At 35.6% G+C, this 24,316-nt stretch overlaps 2 protein-coding genes across 2 annotated transcripts in view; both read right to left on the reverse strand.

The window, feature by feature from the left end:
• The window catches only part of NDUFA4 (NDUFA4 mitochondrial complex associated), a 711,072-nt gene that overhangs the window by 500,402 nt on the left and 186,354 nt on the right, over window positions 1-24,316 (reverse strand). The window lies entirely within an intron of this gene.
• Window positions 1-24,316, reverse strand: part of THSD7A (thrombospondin type 1 domain containing 7A) — a 495,713-nt gene that overhangs the window by 54,292 nt on the left and 417,105 nt on the right. Inside the window, exons 14-16 of the mRNA XM_050783030.1 lie at window positions 6,396-6,574; window positions 4,106-4,111; window positions 2,292-2,425 (exon numbers count right to left, since the gene is read on the reverse strand). Coding sequence (XP_050638987.1) covers window positions 2,292-2,425; window positions 4,106-4,111; window positions 6,396-6,574 — 319 coding nt within the window. The remainder of the gene's footprint in view (window positions 1-2,291; window positions 2,426-4,105; window positions 4,112-6,395; window positions 6,575-24,316) is intronic.

The following is a 24,316-nucleotide window of genomic DNA, read 5'->3' on the forward strand; positions in this document are numbered from 1 at the left end:
TGTCTGTTTTTTATTATCACTATGTGCTGGCAATTCTAGAAAAAGTCAGTGAAAAAAATATCCTTCCCTACCAAGGCAAACCACTTCTACCACCACTCCTTGATAGGCTATAACATCCTTAAAGAGGAAGAGTGTAATTGAATAAATTTAAACTTCCTTTTTTATAGACCCATCTATCCTGAAAATGTCACCCAACACTTGCATTGAAGCAGGACATTTTGACCTTCATTAGCAGAGGATAATTTAAGGGAGGTGTACTACTCAATCAGTAACAAACAGAAACATCATTACATGATTAGAGATCCCAATCAATACTGACCTCTTTTCTCTATTTGCATTGAAGTTGTTTACTAAAAAAATAAATTGATCTGAAAAGTTACTTTGTTTAGAATGTGTTTGGAAATGTTAAGAGTATCTATTTACAAAGCAAAAAAAAAAAAAAAAAAAAAAAAGTAACATGTACACAGACAGTGGAAGGGAAAGCTGAAGAAAACCACCCAGTAGTTCTTTTATTATAAATTTTTTTTTGTTTGAGATGGAGTCTTGCTCTGTGGCCAGGCTGGAGGGCAGTGGCACCATCTCAGCTCACTGCAACCTCCACCTCCGGGATTCAAACAATTCTCCTGCCTCAGCCTCCTGAGTAGCTAGGACTACAGGTGTGCGCCACCATGCGCAGCTAATTTTTGTATTTTTAGTAGACATGGGGTTTCACCATGTTGGCCAGGATGATCTTGATTTCTTGGTCATGTGATCTGCCTTCCTCGGCCTCCCAAAGTGCTGGGATTACGGGCATGAACTGCTGCACCCGGCCTATAATTTTTTTTTTACTAATGAAACAACAAACCTGATCAAAGTCTTAATGTAATATTTTTTAATTTTGAAGAAAAAAATAATTTGAAAGGAGAATAGTGGAAAACAGAATCTCTTCTTTTTTCTGTGTCCCTATCTACTCATTACCTCTCTACATCTTCCCCATTTCCAGTCTACCTATATTAAGGTCCTCAGAGAAAAAATAAATTGAGAGTTCAGATGGGCTTTTGAAAAAAGAAATATAAAACTTTTTATTAGACATAAATTATATATAGGCTCATATCAAAGGTTTTATATGGTAAAACAAATATTAACTTGTTCTGCTTTCCTACTGAAGTAGATTAAAACATATCAATCTTAAATGCATGAAAGGTTAGGTTATGGGTAAGAATGAACTTCTTCATAACTTGGGTTGCTGTGTGCTGGATATTCTTATACTTGTCTTTCCTGGGTGTTACTGAGAAGGGTTAAAAGAAACCAGTGTATTTAAAAAGAGTGGAGGGAGACGTGGGTTTGAATTCCAATGCTGCCACTTTAATAGATGGGTGTTCTTGGTACATTATTTAGTACTTGAGAATCTAATCTACAAAATGGAGGTGATAAAACCTCATGCACTTGTTTGACAGAGTTCTAGAGCCCTTAAGGATCATGTGATAAATGCTGTATGGAAAATTTAATGAGTATCAATCTAGTGTTAGGCAGTAGGGAATTCTTATGAATATGGTGGGTTCTCTGTTTTAAGAAATTTATAGTTTTATTACAGGGATAGACATGAAGAGGGGTCTTTTCAATACAGTGAGGAGTATATGGAGTGTAACAGAACAACCCTGTCCAATGGAACTTTCTGCCATGACGAAAAAATACTCTATGTCTGTGCTGTCCAACAGATAGCTGCCAGCCACATGTGGCTATGGAGCACTGAGGCATGGCTAGTGTGACTGGGGAGATGAATTTTTAATTTAATTTAATCTTAATTTGTTTAAATTTAAATTGAGTTAGTGCGGCTAGTGGCTATCCTATTGACCAGTGTAGCTACAGAAGAACAAGTGACAGGCAGGAACTAGCTGGGGGTTTCAGAGAAAGCTCCCTGGATAACAGGATAGTATTCAGTTAGCCAGTTTGATACAAAAGAGCAAGAGTTTAAAACAGATTATTTTAAAAATGAACTTGGACATATATTTGGCCTTTAAGCAAAAAAGTTATTGGGGTTGAAAATCTGCATTAGTTCAGATTGAATACGCTGTTCCTTCTCTTTAAGGGTATTTGAAGTGAAGCTTCCTAAATCAGAAGGCCAGAATAGAATAAACTGCTGCTTGAAGCAGATTCTCCTAGAGTTTTCCATGAACACAGATTCCCTAAAAGCAAAACTGCAGACAATTTTATCCAGAAGACTGGGGAGGAGTGAACAGTTGTGTTGGCACATGTGCAATTGGGAGATGGTTTTGTGTCTTGCTTCTCTGTGTAATTAGGCTTTGTCTTACCTCACTTTTCGGGTTTGCACGCCCTCTCCACAGTTCTCCCGCATATTCACAAAAGTCACCTTGCAGATGCTCCAGGGCTCTGTGACCCATAGGTACTGATTGCAGTCACTGTGGCATGGGACAACCTCATACACCTGAAACACACATGGCTCTCAGCAATCTCAGGGAATCTGGTAAGAGTGAGCAAGAAGACTTCCACACCATAACAACAATCATTCCACTGTTAAGCTACTTCCTTTCCCCTCCTTTATGGCTTATTATTCTAACATTGCAATAGAGAGAACTCAAGAGTTCTAGCAGTAAAGGATAGGGCTAACCATGTTGTATTCTGTTGCTCTGCTATTACGCTGCAGGTGTGAATCCGATCAACTGGATCACATTAGAAAGGTTACATATTTTCCTGTGCTGACCTTTAACACACTGTATTGTAACTTTCTGGACCATCTGTGTAATTTACAGTTTCGTGTGACTTCAATACTAGCCCAGGGTGCTCACATGTTAGGTACTCAACAGGGATTTGCAGAATGATTGAATGAACAATGAATTGATGAATATGTATAAAACATAGCTGTTTTCCAAATAAATACAATTTGACCTATTTTCCAGATAAGTATAAATCATGATGAGAATTTACATTTTTGGTGTGTATCATATGGGAAACTAAATTAAAAAGATAAACAATATGAAATAAAGCCATCTTAAAATGAATCCTCAATCATTTAAGGATTGGAAGCAGAGTCTGATATTGGTCTACAACCCCAAGCAGTGAGGGCCACATGAAACAAAGCAATTTGTCTCTGCTCCAGGGTCCATAAAGCCTTTCAGTCCCACATTTGGGGTGGTGTGCTTGGTTTCAGGGTTTTTAGTACAATGAACCAATTATGTTCTTTTTTCAACGAGAATGACTAAATAAAGGAAATAAATGACACTTAATCCACTGCAACCAAGCTGACTCAGGCATTAAATACAATTCTTTGAAAGTATTTTTCTAATCTATGATAGTACAACTCTATTCCTTATTTTATACACACACACACACTTCTTGAAGAGACAGAGAGAGAGAGAGAGAGAGAGAGAGAGAGAGAGAGAGAGAAAACTATAGCTTTTTACGGGATGAATTCTAGAAAAGATAGACTTAAATAGCCCTTTGGAGCCATTCTTTTGTGCCAATTTTAGTGCACTAAAAACCTAAGTAAAATGAATAAAGTGGACCTGTCTCAAAGAAGAATGAAAAATGCACTGTTGGAGTCAAATTCTGCAATGATTGCCATAAGTGATTACATTCACATTTAGGTGCTGTATTAAAATAGAACTAAATAGCACAGGATAAAACATTACCCTACAACTCATGGTGAAAAGAAAAACCGAAGGAGAAATGCTGTTCTTCCTAATCCTTTGATGGCTTTTATTTTAATCGCCTGTATTGAAGTGAATACTGATCAGTTCAGAACAATCTCCAACCCACCCATTTTCAGTCCACTTGCACTTTTTCCTTCTCCCTCTGAAAAGCACAAGACCGTTAATAACGGGTGTCACTGCCTATCAAGATTAGCGAAGTGAAACTTGTTCTTCCCAACTCTTGTTCACCTCAGTCCTTAATATTACAATGAGGGATATGAAATACAGGAACACAGGTAACTATGATATAAAAGAAAAAGAAAACAGCTATAGAAAAAATTCTTTAATGGAAAATGTGATATTTTCTCCCTGTAAAACATAAAAGACAAGGCAAGAAGAGAAATGTGTTCTCAGAAACCAGGAAATTTTAGAAAAGAAGCATTCTATTAAGAACCATGAGTTTTAAGAGTTCTTACCTGTGCCTGGAGTGGTGTTCAACAGGAATGATGAAAAAGGAAACAAGATAAAACGTCAGTATGCTATGAGAAGAACTCGTGGTAAGTTTCAAGTATTATTACTTAAATGTAAAAACCTACTTTTTTGGTAAAATACTAGAACATTTTTCTTAGGTCATAGGAGATAATACACAACTACTTATTATTGTTGAAAAGTAAGACACACAAATGAGTATTGTAAATAGCAGAGCCAATGAAAAAATTAGATGGGCAGGATGGAGCAATCTTGGAAAACGGAGTTGACCTCAAAATACATAGCATGGGAAATTGATATATAGTGCAAATAACTTGTGATCCAACTTGTCAATGGACTATTGTCTATCAGTATATTTGTAGCTTGATCTAGCCATTGATTTACCTTAATTAGTTCAGCTGTTTTGTAGAAAATGAGGATTTGAGTACTTCCTTCCTCAGCTAGAAAAATAGAAACTCAGAGACCGTTTTCAAGCCAAAGGGCTTCTGATTATTTTACTGAGGAATGTATAATCGTAGTAAACATCTATGTGATTTAAAATTTTCAACATTAACACGAATCTTTACATTTTTATTTTCCCTAAACATCTCACTAATACACAAATTCATATAAGTTTCTATTTTTATGCAGAACATTTATGCTCAAATGTTCAAAAATGTATTATTTGTTTTTGCTTTGATTTTTCGGTTGTTAATGTCTCAATAAGCCTTCAGTCAACTGATACCAAGTCACAATACCCCTGTCAAACTGCATCAGAATATATTAGAGTTGGAAAGTGACAAATGGTTTAGGCTAAACACTAGTAATAGCAAAGACAACTTGGCCTGAGGTTTTGAACCTTTTGAAATTCACACTTAAGGAAAATCTGAGGCAAACACAGATTTTAATTGCATATCTGACTGGGTGCACACATACATGCTAAAGTGAAATAGGTATGAGTACGTGTAGAATTTCTCTTTTTAGGATTGTGAATCATACATAATTTATCAAAATTTAAATTTGCTACTGAAAATTCAAGGTTTCAAAATGTGTAGAGAAATATTCTTTTGTATTATAAACATTTTAGTTCAGTTATTCTGTTTTACAGTTATATAATTATAGTTGCTGAACTGAATTTTCTTCTTTGGAAATTTCCTTAGCATCTTAGAAACGCAAAATGCTCTGTGACAGGGAAGCTAAACTACCAGTAGATGGCAGCAAGGGAGTGTGTTATTTACCCTCCATTGCACCTAAAGATAAAATCAGCAACTTCACTTGGGGAACAATCAAGACTCTTTAGAGTACTTATTATAGAATTTAATTCTTCACGATCTTCATCTTAATTTACTTAATTCCAAAGGTCTTTCTGTTTTCTCTACAATGTACTTTTATTATGAACAAAGTTATGTCAATCTGGGAAGTAAAGTATGTATACAGGTAAGCAGTGTGTTTAGAGATTAAAATGAGTCTATATATGTGTGAAACAGTTCTACATATTTAAGGACTTGATTATTTGGTTGTGATTTAAATTCAAATACACAACTTAACACCCACACATAATATATGAAATTATTCTTTGTTAATTCACCTGTAGGCCAAACATGGTAATAATTGTCGGATTAGGGTACATTTCATTTAAATTAGTCACAATTCCTCCATTAGGCTTTTTTCTTTTTATTTCTAATAGAACAGAATAACAACTATTAACAGCAGGTAAGAAAGAATGCATCAAAAGTCAGAGTTCCAAATAAAACTGAAAATGGTCAATCAGTAAATTGATAATATACTTATAGTGACTTTGAGGCCATCTTTGTAGTTGTTTTCTCAATTTGTTTTATATCAAACACATTTAAACAAACAGTATATATTTTTCCTAATTTTAGATCCAAATCCATATTATTTCTTTGATTTTAATTTAAGTAGTTGGTAATTGAGATGTCTTTTCTGACAGTCTGGGGAAACTATAAGAATGAGATAATCTCAGCCTACATGTTAGATACAATCTTATGACAGATTAAATACCTTGACATTATTTCAAAGATAGGTGTCATTTTTCTCTCCATTGAATTATATACATATTCATATACTTGCAAGGTATGGAATCTCCAGAGAATACAGAGATAATATGTCTAATTTGAAATTTTAATAACATATGTGTATTTATTCAGGCATTCTAATGGTAAAAATCGGTCAATTTTTTATTCAATAGCTATTATTTACTGTTCTCCATTTTGGAGAAAAAAATCAGATCATTGTGAATCTCAACAATATCTTAACACTGTCAATGATAGAAAATACCTGGTTGACATGGTCCAGTTTGGGGCAAGGTCTTCCTCCATTATATGGTTTTTCACGCAGCCATTTAGAACGAACCTTCACACCACTTCCACAGGACTTGCTGCAGCGCGACCAGTTGGACCACTCACTGAGCTTGCAGTCTGAGGGGCAGGGGATGATGCAGGCCTCTTCAATGTAACCTGAGTGAAGGAAAATGAGATAAGAGTCATCTCCTCCACCTGTCACTCTCCCACTACCACCCACTATTCTAGCTCATTTAGAAGGTCCAAGACTGACTTGACAGCAGCATGCAAATGCAGAGGTGTCTCCGTTGTTAGGGACTTAAATTAAATTCTGCAGGAAAATGTCACATATATACAGTGACTCTGTTAAAATAACAGTTGAGCAGCTGCCATGTGGTCTGCTTAGGATTCATGCTCACCATATTTCAACATTTCTGACTGACAGCTTGTGTTTAATTGACAATAACCTGTCTGCTGCCATATCATTCTCATGCTGACAGAATGACACATTAAAAAATTATAACAGTTTTCTGTAAAACCCTATCTGTTAATGTCACACAAGTTCAGGGTTCTGAGTCCATGCAACATTCTTTCTTAAGAAATCCCAGTCCCTTTCACTCAGTACCCAAAAGGAACCATTTAACTTAGCATCTTGTTTTTCTCCTCCTTTGAAAATAAAGTCTGAAGAAAAATGAAGGATGTTAAGTAACGTCTCATATTTTACATGCTGTCCCTTTCAAGGCACCTTCATATCTTGTATCCATTTGATTCTCTTGAAAATCTTATGTATGAATTGTGCAAGTATTGATAGTCTAACCGGCAGATAAGAAAACAAATGCAGAGTGATGACCGACTGAGTCCAAGGTTACACAGTAAGGGATGGGGAAAAGTTTTCTGAGGTCTGATCCAGTACTCATTCCGTCAAATCACCCAACCAATTCAATTAATAGTGCACAGATTTGTTTTGGGAAATGGGAGTATTCTATCTTTGAATAGTTCTTAACTGCAAACTTGCCATTTCACAATACAAATTAAACACTATTATTCTCAAGGCAAACATGTGAAAACAGCAAAATTCCTCTAGTCAAGAATGAAATACACGATTGTCCTCTATAATAGTCTGAATGTGGAGGGAGGGTGTTCTTGGTACAGGAAAACACTCTGCCTTACCATTTTATCTCAACAGCAGAGATTCGATTTTGACAATGATTATAATGTAAACAGTTGATACTAGGCAACTCTAGGTAGATTTTTAAAAATTTATGGAGATATAATTCATATTCCATAAAAATAATCTCATGTTTTTGTTTTCAGTATGTTTGCTGAGTTGTGCAACCATCACCACCATCTAATTTTAGAATATCTGTTTTACTCCAAAAATAAATCCTATGGTTACTGGCAGCCACTTCCTATTTTCCCCTTCCTCATCCCCTGCCAACCATAAATCTGCTTTCTATCTCTATGAATTTGCCTAATCTAGACATTTTGTATAAATGAAATAAAACATTACGTGATCTTATTTCTATTTTGTTTTAGAGATGATGTCTCACTCTGTCACCCAGGCTGGAGTGCAGTGGTGTCATCATAGCTCACAGCAGCCTTGACCTCCTGCACTCAAGAGATCCTCCTACATCAGCCTCTTAAGTAGCTGAGCTGGGACTAAGGGTGCTCACCATCATGCCAGGCGGATTTTCATATTTTTTAATAGAGATGAGGTATTACTGTGTTGCTCAGGTTGGTCTAGAACTTCTGGCCTCAAGCTATCCTTGGCCTTCCGAAGTATCGGGATTACAGGTGTGAACCACCATGCCTGGCTGGCTTCCTTCACTTAGTACAATGTTTTCAAGGTTCATTTATGTTATAACATGTATCAGTTCTTCAGTCCTTTCTATGATTGAATAATATTTCATTGTATGGACATTTCACATTGTTTATCCACTCATCAGTTAATGGACATTCAAGTTCTCACTTTTTGTCTAGGAATAATGCTGCTAGGAACATTTGTTTACAAGCTTCTGTGTGGGCATACATTTTCAATTCCCTTGAATATATACATTACAGTGAAATTGCTCAGTCATGTGGTAACCCATTTAGCTTTTTCAGGAAGTGTCACTGTTTTCCAAAATGACTACACCACTTTACATTCCACAAGATATGTATGCATGTTCCAATTTCTATGAATTCTTGTCAAACTTGTTATTGTCTCTTTTTTAAAATTTTAGTGTTCCTTGAAGAACAAAAGTTTTAAATGCTAATGAAGACCAGTTTGTCTTTTTTCCTTGGTTGTTAGTGCTTTGGTATTATATCTAGGAACCCACTACTGAAATCAAAGTCATCTAGGTTTAGAGTTGTGTTTTCTCATGAGAATTTTATAGTTTTAGCTTGTATATTTAGGTGCATGTTTCATTTTGAGTTAATTTTTGTTTATGATAAAAGGTAGAGGTCCAACTTCATTCTTTTGCATGTGGTTATTGAGTTATCCTGTCTTCAGTTGTTGAAAAATACTGTTATTTCCTAATTGAACTGTTTTGGCACCCTTGTTGAAAATCAGTTGGCCACAATGTAACGATTTCGTTTTGAACCCTAAATTCCATTTATCTCTGTGTCTAGTTTCATGATAGTACCATAGTCTTGACTACTGTAACTTTGTAGCAAGTACTGAAATCCAGAAGTGTGAGTCTTCCTATTTTGTTTATCCTTTTAAAGATAGATTTGGCTATTTTGAGTCAAATTTCTATATACATTTTAGAATAAGATTGTCAATTTCTGCAAAAAATTGCAGCTATGATTTTGATAGGAATTGTGTCAAATTTGTTGATCAGTTTGGGAGTACTGCTGTCTTAACTCAGACACATGGAATTTATTTCCATTTATATAGATCTTTAATTTCTTTCAATGATGTTTTATAGTCTTCAGTGTACAGGTCTTGAACTTATTTTGTTATATTTATTTCTAAGTATTTTATTCTTTTTAGCGTAGGTAGGTTTTTAAAAAGAACCAACAAGCATTAATTTCTTTAACTACAGGAAAGTCAGACCACCTTTAAACCAAAATGGCAAATTTAATCTATAAGATCGTGCCCCAACTGTCCTGTACTGAAAGTGTTAAAATACTAATTTACTATATAGTATTTCCTAGCCTTGCCTAATCATAAATTACCTGAGACACATGTTAAAAATACAAGCTTCCACCACTCTCAAGTTACTGACATTAATATAATCCATCATGCTTACTCAGGTTTCACAAGTTTTACTTTCAATCATTTGTCTGTGTGATTGTGTAGGACTTAAGTTAGGAAGAGCTACTGTAAGATACAGGCAGAACCAAAAAAATGGAAGATAGATTTCTGGCATATCTTTTTATGTAATATCTCCTATACATTTGTCAGAGATATTTGTTTTAACCTTTGTAGTCTTCATACACGAAAGTGCATTTTCCATAGATGTAAATTTCACTGAACACACCCATGAAATAAATAGTCCAGAACTCTCCTCTGTATTCCCTTCCAGCCACTACCTCTTCTTAGAAGAGCAACCACTATCCTGACTACTCGCAGTGTAGAATAGTTTTACTTTTTAAAAATTTCATGTAAATAGAATCATATAGTGTATATCCATTTGTACTAGCCTTTTCACTCTACGTTGTGACGTGCATTTCATCTATATTGGTGCATATTGCTGAATACTGTTTATTCTAGTTGATGTGTAACATTCTATTGTGTGACTATACTATGGCTTATTTATTCATTCTATTGTTGGTAGGCATTTAGGTAGTTTTCAATATGGGGCCATTGTTAACATTGCTGCTATGGATATTCTAGAATGTGTTTTTTGATGGACATATGTATGCGTTTCTGTTTGGTGTACTCCTAGGAGAGAAATTGATAAATTGGATGGTATGTGTATTATATCATCCATTGTAAATGAAGTATAAAATAAATTTTAAAAAATAGGATCACAAGTTTGGCATGAAGATTAGGATACAATGAAAAGTTCTGAAAGTGGGGATTAGTCCCAGATAATCTTTTGGAGGGCAGATGTGGCAGAGTTGGGATTTTGTTTGTTGTGAGACATAGAAGACAGAAAGAAGATGCCAGTGCTAAGTTTCTAATGTAACTTCACATGTATTCAAGATGGCTTTTGGAGTATCAATAATGATCCAGAGGAAAGTCCAACAAAGAACTAAAGGAATATTTCAGAGTAGTGTTACTGAAATTTTAAAATAGATTGCAGTGATCTACTTAAATCTCACATTTTGACTTTATGCTTTGGGGTGGAGAAATAAGCCCCTTCATGATTCTGAGTTGAAATATATTTCAAATTCCATTCCCTTTTTCTAACAGTTCAGGCAGTAAATTAATTGACCTAAAATAGTAAGAGATGCCTAAAAAGAACTCTTCTTATTTTAGGGCCAGTAATAATTTATTTTCTTTAAATATATAATAGTTTAATAAATGGAATCAAACTTTAAAAGTATCTAAAGTCATTTCCAAATCAATAGCATTATGACCAGATTATTTAATAATATTTATAAGATTACAGTGAATTAAAAACCATCCAAATCATTTCCAAATATTATCAATGGCTCTGGCAAAAGAGCACTAGTATTTCAAAGGTAATAAGTTATTGAAATATTTTTAGAAGAATTGCATTCTGCCACCTTGATAAACTGCAAAATGTCCCTCAAAAGTAAACTTCTGGCCTTTTTTAGCTCAGTAATTATAACTGAAAATAGAAGCACATGGTGGTCTTTCATGTCACTACCCCACAGAGTAACAGATAAATGGAAATTCTTTTTTTGATTGAAATATTATGGCTTTAGTAAGATTTAACATGTATGACTTCATGATTCACATTGTGTTATTAAGGAGATATAAAATTTTTATGTCTGATTTTCCAATAGCATATTCCAGAAAACATCTCTCGAATAAAATTCAGCCTATTAAACTGTTAAAAGATACAAATTAGAAACTGAGATAAAGATAAAACTGCAAAAGCGTATATTGCCTAGCATCTCAATTTTATTTTCCAATGTCTGACAACATTCAATAATTGCCTGTCATGTTTATCTAGCACCATTAAAACCCTTAATGCTACTGGTGAACTGCTAGATAAGCATTCCTCTGCCTTCTCTGCTCAGATCATTTTTTTAGGGCAATTAACACCAAACAACCATGGGGGTGGAAAGATAGAAAAACATTTAGAATGTTTTAAGGCTAAATAAACTGCTGGCATCTTGTAGCAATGTATGGTTTCTGAGGATGCTGGAATAAAATGAATGACTTCACAATTAGGATATTAAAACTTTCAGCAGTTCAACACAGAATTTGACACTTGGAAAAATTAAACTCCAGACTTCTGATTATATTTTTGACTGCTGCTTTCAGGTTGAAATAAACACAAAACACTTGCAGGCTTAAAGTGGCAACTGGGGGACATATTGCCTTTGAGATATATACAATCACTCATTCATTTGAATTATGAATGTGGAGATAAAGTAGATTTCAACAAACTTCACAATTACTAAATTGTGCTGTTGAAAGGAGCACTGTTGATGGATCAAAGCATTCATTTTGAAAGCACATAGAAAATACTGGTTGGTTCTGATTTATAGCTGTGTGAATGAGTAACTCTGGCATTCTCTTTGAAACATCTGGATTAATTTCAAAAGCAACCTCAAAAATCTCTTCTACTTAAATGTGTATTATATGCACTTGACTGCAACTGGGAATGAGAAGATGTAGCTAGTCTCTTATCTATTGTCTATCTATTGACTAAGCTGGAAAAAATTGAAAAAAACCATTTTGCAAAAATTTTCCAAATGGACAATATTCTGGAGCAATTATATATTAAAAACTGGGGATCTGATACCTGGGGCAACCAAATTACTATGTATATATCCAAATTCCTATGTTCCAATGTTCTACCCATTGTGTATTTGATGGATGAAAAGTTATAAATCAACATTAGGTAATTAATTATCATAGTAAAGTACCCAGGAAAATTTATGGAAGTATAATATTAATTGTTTATTCATTTTATATACATTTGAAGGCATATGTTTTCATATCTGCTAAGTAGTTATAAATTTTCTCAGAAAATTTCAACATCAGTATGAATGGCTGTGAGGTTTTGTTATTGTTGTTATTTTAATACTGGGAGTTTATTCAATGACCATGCTTTTTCAGATTCATTTGTTCATATCTATGTACAAGCTCATTACCAAGGGCATTTCTTACAGCAAACTCTAAAGGCTTCTCTTGTGTAATAAGGAATTTGCCTGGCCCTTGTCCCTGATTCCTGAAAGGCAAATCTCTCGGCCCTGAGATTTCACTAGCGATAGAACTATCTATGTTATTCATGGTGGGCTCCTCAGACCACTTATTATGCCATAGGGATATCTCAGGAAGGGGCTGGTCACACCGGAGAGACCAATCATGTGATTGGAGAGTTGGAGCTTTGAGCTACATGTTATCTGACCCACCTCTAAGAAGGGAGAGATTGCATTTAACCACATGGCCAATGATTCCTCAGTCATGCGTATGTAATGAAACCTGAATAAAAACTCTGGATACCAAAGCTCAGGTGAGCTTTCTGTTTGGAAATGCACATCAGTGTGCTGACAGAAAGATGCCTCCTGACTCCATAAGGAGAGATGATGGATGTTTCATGTTTCAGATGCCCCCTCACCTCAGCTACCTGTCTTTTTGAGCTGGTTCTGATTTGTATCCTTTTGCTATTATAAAACTGCAGTGGTAAATATAGTGCTTTTCCAAGTTCTGTCAGCTGTTCTAGTGAATTATTGAGCCTGGGGCAGTACTGGGAAGTCAGAAATTTGCAACCAGCTTGTGAGAAGTAAGGTTGGCTTGGGGACTCCGAAATTTGCGGCTGATATCTGAAGTGAGAGGAGTCTTGTGGAGTACTGGTCCCTTAACCTGTGAAGTTTGGCCTAACTCCAGGTAGTCAGTATCATAATTGTATTGCACTTTCAAATATATATTTTGTTAAAAAAGAAAATAAACTTATATATTTAAGAACCTGTGTCTATATTTTACTTATTCAACCATAACAACAAACCTTGGGAATAATTACACATATTAATTACACATTGACTTTCTCCTCATATTTAACATTTATAATTTTAACTAACATAATATTGGAAATCAGACGCAGAGTTTAAAAACCTCACTTTCATAATAGGGCTTTGTCAGGAATACAAACATTTGATAGAGTGTACAGATTGTGAAGATGAAGTAATGGAAAATGTATTAATTTTGAAGCTTATTAGAATGATTTATTTTTAACTTGTTCCAGTGCAATGCACTGTTCTTTCAATCAATTAAAATCTAATATTGCCATGAAAGTATTTGCAAAGGATGATCTCTAAACACTGGTTTATTGGATTCCAATAAGTATTAAACATAATTTTAACAAAAAGCATTCTGTTGTAAATTGAAAAACTGCTGCATTAAACTAGGTTAATCAGGTCTCTTTACCCTGGACTTTCTCTTTTGGGTAATACAAACTATGACTCTCTAAGAGAATGACTCAGATAGTGCATTCCCATAATTGCTGACTTTTTCACATAGCATCTCACTGGGGACCAGAGAAATAGATCTAAATAGATTATAATTGAAATGCTTTAAAATTGAATTCGTGTTTTGAACCATTCAGAATTTAAGATTTTTAAAGTAGGTTTTTTTTACTGTCCATTTCCAGGTATAGAAGAAAATGCAAAACCAAGCAACCAAACAAAAATGCCAAAAGCTTAAGAAAGTTTCTTCTTCCTACATTATTTTATATTTTACAGGTCAAAGGTCAAGCATGGATAAACTAGCAATAAATTAATTTCAACAAAGGGAGGGGAAAGTGTTATTTGGATACATTTCCTGTTTTTTTTTTTTAATGTCTATTTAAAAGATCAAAGGGGAGTCAATTTTGTTTTATATCCAGATTACTTAAAATTTCCTATAGTAGCAGAAATTGCTGATAAAAGCAAAATTCTAATTTTTCTTTTTTGGTTTTTGCAAATAATGAATTGTTCTTGGCAGTTAAATTTATTTTAAGCAATGGAACACTTTATTCCTAAAAAACTGAAAGGAAAGCCAAATAAGGACACAGGATCTATTGGGGGCTATGTTTGACAGCCTGGCCTAAGGGGCTCTGGAAAACCCAGTTTGAAAACCATGATATGAAGTAGTAGATGAGTTGAGGTGTTGGGACATGAACAGACAGAACTAAATGATAATGGCAGATGCTCTTCCATCACACCTGACACAAATGGCAGCTGCAGGAAAATCTCCAGCCCATCTCTCCCTCATCACCTCCTCTGTACTCCCTTAGGGAGCCTGTGTGAGCTTAGTGCTGATCTCCACACCTTATTTAAATTCTACCCTAGGCAGTTGCTTTCTCTTTGTGCCCAAGTATCCTTAGATGCTCTTTCCTTCTTTCCTTGGCTCTTTAAACTTGCAACTAGTTACCTCAGGAAAAGTCTGTCCCTCACCCCCTGCCTCTCTTTTACATTTGAAAGGAAAAAAAGATTCCAGTTGTGAATGATAACTGCAAAAGCAGTTCTAGCTCTACCTATGCTATCAAATGAGACATTGAAAATCTGAAATGAATTAGACATTAAATAAATTCTACCAAGTGGAAAAGCTCTTTGGAGAAATTAGGACTCCATTTCAGCTTGTTTACAAGACTCTATTTATTGCTTTTTCTGCCTGGTTTAATTAAACATGTTCTTCCTCAAATACGAGTATCCACTATGATAAGGAAGAATTTCTTATTCAATTTTGTTTCTAATTAACCTCTAATAGTGAACCTATATAATCTTTGGTAGAATCCTATTACAAAAAGTAATACATTTCAATTACTTTATGGTTGAGTGGTCAGGTGGGTTATTCTCTACCCATATTCATGATTATATTTATCAGTTTTATCTTGAGTTCCATATTCAACTTAAAAGCACCAACTCTTAAACTAAAGTCTATTTGTAAATTGGGTATTATAATTTTAAAAATTCATCCAGGATGTATTCCTTTCCCAAGTTTTTTTTTTTTTCCCCCCCGATGATTCTTTCCTGTTCCTACAAATGCCAGTAGAAAAGCCACAGCTGAGGCATGTATACTAGAGGCCCTGAGTGATACAACAGTGTTTGATATTTATAGTTCCTTCCTTTCAGTAGCTAGCAATGGTCATTGAAACATGACACTTGCTTTGGAATCATCTATGTCAGAACTGTGAGAGGCTGGTGGAATAAGCAGTAGACTGCTTAGGCTATTAGGCAACAATGTTAAATGTTGCCACACAAGGATATAAATATTCCACACACATATTTACAATATAAAGATATTATATTAAAAGGTTTTTCCTTATTTGTAATATTTGTAGAGCCTTCTTATTTCAATAATTAGTGCTATAGTGCAAACTGGTATGAAGCAAATTTCTAAAGAGTAACTTTGGGTGCTAGCAAAGCACACTTTGAATTCTACAGATGCTTGCAAAAAAGCAGTTGCTTAAGCTATTCATTAATGTCCAGAAAGTCTTCTGTAATATCATTCACAAGCATACTAGGCAAAGAGAGAAAACATGGAAAAGTCAATAAAAATCACTATATTTAAAAATTAATGTTAAAAAGACATTATTTTATATTAATAAGGCATTAGACAAACTATTCTGAACTATTTAATTGTTACTACACTTGGAAGACAAATGAATATAATTAAAGTGGCCTACAAAAAATGTATTTTAGCTTTCTGAATGTCAGTATGATGTCCACACAGCAGTACCAAGGCCTGGTAATTTTAGAGCCATTGGATCATGACTCTTAGTGCACAAAGCAAAGTATGCCCAGCACTTAAATATAATATTGTATTTTGTTTGACAATAGGGCAGTAAATAAACCTAGAACTCTCCCTTATTTCTCTAGATGAACTGAAAAAGACTTTTTTTCTTCCTCAATACTTCGACAGATATATTTTAATATTTTGGCTGATATATTGATTTACGTTCTCTTTGTAATTTTAATTTTTTTCTTTAAGCACAAAAAGTCAGAGCAAAATAATAAAAACTATTGAGCTGTAAAATATGGAATCATTTTGTTCATTAAAGTTTAATTAGTATGGAATTCCTTCAGCAAAAGTATGACTATTTTCAAAGGACAAATCTGAATTGGGCTTTGATTTTTTTAAATAGTATTCAGCACCAGTTCTCTTTAAGACTTAATACCCAATGCATTACATAGAGTAATAAAACTTGAAAAGAAATAATGTAAGTATATTAGAATGTTTTACAGGTATACCTTATTTTATTGGGCTTTGCTTTATTTTGCTTTGCAGATTGTGCATTTTTTACAAATAGCAGGTTTGTGAAAACCTTGCATTGAGCAAATCTATTGGTGCCATTTTTCCAACAGCATGTGTTCATTTTGTGTCTCTGTGTCACATTTTGGTAATTCCTGCAATATTTCAAACTTTTTCATTATTATTACATCTGTTATGGTGATCTGCAATCAGTGATCTTTGATGTTACTATTGTAATTGTTTGGGGGTGCCAAGTTATGAATGCAAAGAAAAGTTTCTTGAAGGAAACTGAAAGTACTGCTCCAGTGAACACACAAATAATAAAGTGCTAGAGTGTTACTGCTGATATGCAGAAAGTGTCAGTGATCTAGATAGAATACCAAACCAGTCAGAACATTCCCTTAAACCAAAGCCTAACTGAGCAAGATCCTATCTTCAGCTCTATGAAGGCTGAGCAAGGTGAGGAAGCTGCATAAAAAAAACATTGCAAGCTAGCAGAGGTTGGTTTGGATTTAAGGAAAGAGCTATCTATAACATAAAAGTTCTAAGTAAAGCAGCAAGTGCTGATATAGAAGCTGAAGCAAGTTATCTCAAATATCGAGCTAAGGTAATAGATTAAGATCACTACACTAAGCAACAGATTTTTCAGTGTAGATGAAACAGCCTCCTGTTGGAAGAAGACAACATGTAGGACTTTCATAGCTAAAGAGGAAAAGTCAATGGCTGGCTTCAAAGCTTCAAGGGACAGGTTGACTCTCTTGTTAGGGGTTAATGCAGTTGGTGACTTCAAGCCCATTTACCATACTGAAAATCCTAGAGCCCTTAAGAATCAAACTAAATCTACTCTGCTTGTGCTCAATAATGAAACAACAAACCCTAGATGATAGTGCATCTGCTTATAGCATGGTTTACCGAGTATTTTAAGCCCACCGCTGAGACCTACTGCTCAGAGAAAAGATTTCAAAATATTAGTGCTTATTGACAATGCATGTAGTCATCTAAGAGCTCTGATGGAGATGTACAAGGAGATGAATGTTGTTTGGATGCCTGCTAACACAATATCTATTTTGCAGTACATAGGCCAAAGAGTAATTTTGACTTACAAGTCTTATTATTTAAGAAATACATTTTGTAAGACTATACTCGCCATAGTTATTCCTCCAATGGATCCAGGCAAAGTATACTGAAAACCTCTGGAAAGGATTCACCAACCTAGATGCCATTAAGAACATTCATGATTCATGGAAGGAGGTCATAATATCTACCTTAACAGGAGTTTGAATGAAGTGGTTCTCATGGATGACTTTGAGGGGGCTCAAGACTTCAGTGGGGAAAGTAATTGCAGAGGTGGTAGAAACAGCAAGAGAACTAGAATTAGAAGAGGAGTCTGAAGATGTGACTGGATTGCTGCAATCTCATGACAAAACTTGAACAGATGAGGAACTGCTTCTCAATGGGTGAGCAAAGAAAGTAATTTCTTAAGATAGAATCTGCTTCAGATGAAGATGCTGTGACAATTGTTGAAATGACAACAAAGAATTTAGAATATTACATAAATAAAGTTGATAAAGCAGTCGTGGGGTTTGAGAGGATATATGCCAGTTTTGAAAGAAGTTCCACGGCGGGTAGAATGCTATCAAATAACACTGCATGCAACAGAGAAATCTTTAGTGAATGAAAAAGTCAATTGATGAAGCAAAATTCATTACTGTCTTATTTTAAGAAATTGCTACGGTCATCCCAAACTACAGAAACCACTGCAACTCCAGTAGGTAGTAACTCTTTATCTGGAAAAAAATCATTCTATCCAGTTTTTTATTCGTCCATTTATTCTACAAATTTTGTTGAGCACCTACTGTTCTAGGTACTCTGGATACATCAGTGAATAAAACAGTCTAAGATATCCTCATCAATTTCTATTCTTGAATGGGAGATAAAGAACAAGAAACATAAGTAAATTATATAGTATGTTATGAGATGATACACGCTTTAGAAATGTAAAATGTACATCAGGATAAAGGGATTTGGGAGCACTGGATCAAGCTGAGGGGTGGCACAATACCATTCTATCCTTTCTATTTAAATAGAAATCTTGTATATATGTACCTTGCATAAGCTGGGCTACCTCTAAGATTCTTCAAAATATGAAGATTAAATGATATAATAAAAAAGTTCCAGATATTCCGCCCTTTGTTTTGTAACATTTTGAAGATATTAACTTGAGAAGTACCTAGTACTGTGTGGTTAGGCTCTCAATAAATTTCTAATAAATTAATCATCAAATTTTTGCTGTCCTCTCCTATTTCCTTGAGAGGATAGCAACAGTTTTAAATCACTCAAAAATCAAATAACACATTTTTTATTCATCACAATATTCCTCTAAGATATTGGTTGATGAAACCATCATCCTCAGCAAACTAACACAGGAACAGAAAACCAAACACTGCATCTTCTCACTCATAAGTGGGAGTTGAACAATGAGAACACATGGACAGAAGGGAGGGAAACATCACACACTGGGGCCTGTCGCGGGGGATGGGGGGCTAGGGGAGGGATAGCATTAGGAGAAATACCTAATGTAGACGATAGGTTGATGGGTACAGCAAACCACCATGGCACGTGTATATCTATGTAACAAACCTGCACGTTCTGCACACGTATCCCAGAACTCAAAAGTATAATTAAAAAAAAAATGCTAAAAAATTGTTGCTATAGTGACACCTTCCAAGATTTCATACCAAGAGTGAATATACAAAATTTGTATTATGTTTTTACTGCAGATATGCCATAAATGTGTTTATATATCGTCATTTATGCAGTTGCTATATTTAATACCATGCATCAGGATGGATGAACATTTATGTGGCTCCAAAGTATACTTTATTATTTTTTTGTTATTATTATACTTTAAGTTCTAGGGTACATGTGCACAACCTGCAGGTTTGTTACATATGTATACATGTGCCATGTTGGTATGCTGCACCCATCAACTCGTCAGCACCCATCATCTCGTCATTTACATCAGGTATAACTCCCAGTGCCATCCCTCCCCCCTCCCCCCTCCCCATAATAGGCCCCGGTGTGTGATGTTCCCCTTCTTGAGTCCAAGTGATCTCACTGTTCAGTTCCCACCTATGAGTGAGAACATGCGGTGTCTGGTTTTCTGTTCTTGCGATAGTTTGCTGAGAATGATGGTTTCCAGCTGCATCCATGTCCCTACAAAGGACACAAACTCATCCTTTTTTATGGCTGCATAGTATTCCATGGTGTATATGTGCCACATTTTCTTAATCCAGTCTGTCACTGATGGACATTTGGGTTGATTCCAAGTCTTTGCTATTGTGAATAGTGCCGCAATAAACATACGTGTGCATGTGTCTTTATAGCAGCATGATTTATAATCCTTTGGGTATATACCCAGTAATGGAACAGCTGGGTCATATGGTACTTCTAGTTCTAGATCCTTGAGGAATCGCCATACTGTTTTCCACAATGGTTGAACTAGTTTACAATCCCACCAACAGTGTAAAAGTGTTCCTATTTCTCCACATCCTCTCCAGCACCTGTTGTTTCCTGACTTTTTAATGATTGCCATTCTAACTGGTGTGAGATGGTATCTCATTGTGGTTTTGATTTGCATTTCTCTGATGGCCAGTGACGACGAGCATTTTTTCATGTGTCTGTTGGCTGCATGCATGTCTTTTGAGAAATGTCTGTTCATATCCTTTGCCCACTTTTTGATGGGGTTGTTTTTTTCTTGTAAATTTGTTTGAGTTCTTTGTAGGTTCTGGATATTAGCCCTTTGTCAGATGAGTAGATTGCAAAAGTTTTCTCCCATTCTGTAGGTTGTCTGTTCACTCTGATGGTAGTTTCTTTGGCTGTGCAGAAGCTCTTTAGTTTAATTAGATCCCATTTGTCAATTTTGGCTTTTGTTGCTGTTGCTGTTGCTTTTGGTGTTTTAGACATGAAGTTCTTGCCCATGCCTATGTCCTGAATGGTATTACCTAGGTTTTCTTCTAGGGTTTTTATGGTATTAGGTGTAACATTTAAGTCTCTAATCCATCTTGAATTAATTTTCATATAAGGAGTAAGGAAAGGATCCAGTTTCAGCTTTCCACTTATGGCTAGCCAATTTTCCCTGCACCATTTATTAAAAAGGGAATCCTTTCCCCATTTCTTTTTTTTTCTCAGGTTTGTCAAAGATCAGATGGCTGTAGATGTGTGGTATTATTTCTGAGGACTCTCTTCTGTTCCATTGGTCTATATCTCTGTTTTGGTACCAGTACCATGCTGTTTTGGTTACTGTGGCCTTGTAGTATAGGTAGCGTGATGCGTCCAGCTTTGTTCTTTTGACTTAGGATTGTCTTGGCAATGCGGGCTCTTTTTTGGTTCCATATGAACTTTAAAGCAGTTTTTTCCAATTCTGTGAAGAAACTCGTTGGTAGCTTGATGGGGATGGCATTGAATCTATAAATTACCTTGGGCAGTATGGCCATTTTCACGATATTAATTCTTCCTATCCATGAGCATGGTGCGTTCTTCCATTTGTTTGTGTCCTCTTTTATTTCACTGAGCAGTGGTTTGTAGTTCTCCTTCAAGAGGTCTTTTACATCCCTTATAAGTTGGATTCCTAGGTACTTTATTCTCTTTGAAGCAATTGTGAATGGAATTTCATTCATGATTTGGCTCTCTGTTTGTCTGTTACTGGTGGATAAGAATGCTTGTGATTTTTGCACATTAATTTTGTATCCTGAGACTTTGCTGAAGTTGCTTATCAGCTTAAGGAGATTTTGGGCTGAGACGATGGGGTTTTCTAAATATACAATCATGTCATCTACAAACAGGGACAATTTGACTTCTTCTTTTCCTAACTGAATACCCTTGATTTCTTTCCCTTGCCTGATTGCCCTAGCCAGAACTTCCAACACTATGTTGAACAGGAGTGGTGAGAGAGGGCATCCCTGTCTTGTGTCAGTTTTCAAAGAGAATGCTTCCAGTTTTTGCCTATTCAGTATGATATTGGCCATGGGTTTGTCATAAATAGCTCTTATTATTTTGAGATATGTTCCAATACCGAATTTATGGAGAGTTTTTAGCATGAAGGGCTGTTGAATTTTGTCAAAGGCCTTTTCTGCATCTATTGAGGTAATCATGTGTTTTTTGTATTTGGTTCTGTTTATATGCTGGATTACATTTATTGATTTGCGTATGTTGAACCAGCCTTGCATCCCAGGGATGAAGCCCACTTGATCATGGTGGATAAGCTTTTTGATGTGCTGCTGGATCCGGTTTGCCAGTATTTTATTGAGGATTTTTGCATCGATGTTCATCAGGGATATTCATCTAAAATTCCCTTTTTTTGTTGTGTCTCTGCCAGGCTTTGGTATCAGGATGATGCTGACCTCATAAAATGAGTTAGGAAGGATTCCCTCTTTTTCTATTGATTGGAATAGTTTCAGAAGAAATGGTATCAACTCCTCCTTGTACCTTTGGTAGAATTCCGCTGTGAATCCATCTGGTCCTGGACTTTTTTTGATTGGTAGGCTATTAATTATTGCCTCAATTTCAGAGCCTGCTATTGGTCTATTCAGGGATTCAGCTTCTTACTGGTGTAGTCTTGGGAGAGTGTAAGTGTCCAGGAAATTATCCATTTCTTCTAGATTTTCTAGTTTATTTGCATAGAGGTGTTTATAGTATTCTCTGATGGTAGTTTGTATTTCTGTGGGGTTGGTGGTGAGATCCCCTTTATCATTTTTTATTGCGTCTATTTGATTCTTCTCTCTTTTCTTCTTTATTAGTCTTGCTAGTGGTCTATCAATTTTGTTGATCTTTTCAAAAAACCAACTCCTGGATTCACTGATTTTTTGGAGGGTTTTTTGTGTCTCTATCTCCTTCAGTTCTGCTCTGATCTTAGTTATTTCTTGCCTTCTGCTAGCTTTTGAATATGTTTGCTCTTGCTTCTCTAGTTCTTTTAATTGTGATGTTAGAGTGTCATTTTTAGATCTTTCCAGCTTTCTCTTGTGGGCATTTAGTGCTATAAATTTCCCTCTACACACTGCATTAAATGTGTCCCAGAGATTCTGGTGTGTTGTATCTTTCTTCTCATTGGTTTCAAAGAACATCTTTATTTCTGCCTTCATTTCGTTATGTACCCAGTAGTCATTCAGGAGCAGGTTGTTCAGTTTCCATGTAGTTGAGCGGTTTTGATTGAGTTTCTTAGTCCTGAGTTCTAGTTTGATTGCACTGTGGTCTGAGAGACAGTTTGTTATAATTTCTGTTCTTGTACATTTGCTGAGGAGTGCTTTATTTCCAATTATGTGGTCAATTTTGGAATAAGTGTGATGTGGTGCTGAGAAGAATGTATATTGTGTTGATTTGGAGTGGAGAGTTCTGTAGATGTCTATTAGGTCCGCTTGGTGCAGAGTTGAGTTCAGTTCCTGGATATCCTTGTTAACTTTCTGTCTCATTGATCTTTCTAATGTTGACAGGGGAGTGTTGAAGTCTCCCATTATTATTGTATGGGAGTCTAAGTCTCTTTGCAAGTCTCTAAGGAATTGCTTTATGAATCTGGATGCTCCTGTATTGGGTGCATATATATTTAGCATAGTTAACTCTTCCTGATGAATTGATCCCTTTACCATTACATAATGGCCTTCTTTTTCTCTTTGATCTTTGATGGTTTAAAGTCTGTTTTATCAGAGACTAGGATTGCAACCCCTGCTTTTCTTTGCTCTCCATTTGCTTGGTAGATCTTCCTCCATCCCTTTATTTTGAGCCTATGTGTGTCTCTGCATGTGAGATGGGTCTCCTGAATACAGCAGACTGATGGGTCTTGACTCTTTATCCAATTTTCTAGTCTGTGTGTTTTAATTGGGCCATTTAGTCCAATTACATTTAAGGTTAATATTATTATGTGTGAACTTGATCCTGTCATTGTGATATTAGCTGGTTATTTTGCTCGTTGGTTGATGCAGTTTCTTCCTAGCATTGATGATCTTTACATTTTGGCATGTTTTTGCAATGGCTGGTACCAGCTGTTCCTTTCCATGTTTAGTGCTTCCTTCAGGGTCTCTTGTAGGGTAGGCCTGGTGGTGACAAAATCTCTAAGCATTTGCTTGTATATAAAGGATTTTATTTCTCCTTCACTTATGAAACTTAATTTGGCTGGATATGAAATTTTGGGTTGAAAATTCTTTTCTTTAAGAAAGTTGAATATTGGCCCCCACTCTCTTCTGGCTTGTAGAGTTTCTGCCAAGAGATCTGCTGTTAGTCTGATGGGCTTCCCTTTGTGGGTAACCCAAGCTTTCTCTCTGGCTGCCCTTAACATTTTTTCCTTCATTTCAACTTTGGTGAATCTGACAATTATATGGCTTGGTGTTGCTCTTCTCGAGGAGTATCTTTGTGGCGTTCTCTGTATTTCCTGAATTTGAATGTTGGCCTGCCTTACTCGGTTGGGGAAGTTCTCCTGGATGATATCCTGAAGAGTGTTTTCCAACTTGGTTCCATTTTCCCCCTCACTTTCAGGCACCCCAATCAGACGTAGATTTGGTCTTTTCACATAATCCCATACTTCTTGAAGGCTTCGTTCATTTCTTTTTCCTCTTTTTTCTTTAGACTTC

Source organism: Macaca thibetana, chromosome 3 (genome assembly GCF_024542745.1).
Source record: "Macaca thibetana thibetana isolate TM-01 chromosome 3, ASM2454274v1, whole genome shotgun sequence".
NCBI classification, from domain to species: domain Eukaryota; kingdom Metazoa; phylum Chordata; class Mammalia; order Primates; family Cercopithecidae; genus Macaca; species Macaca thibetana.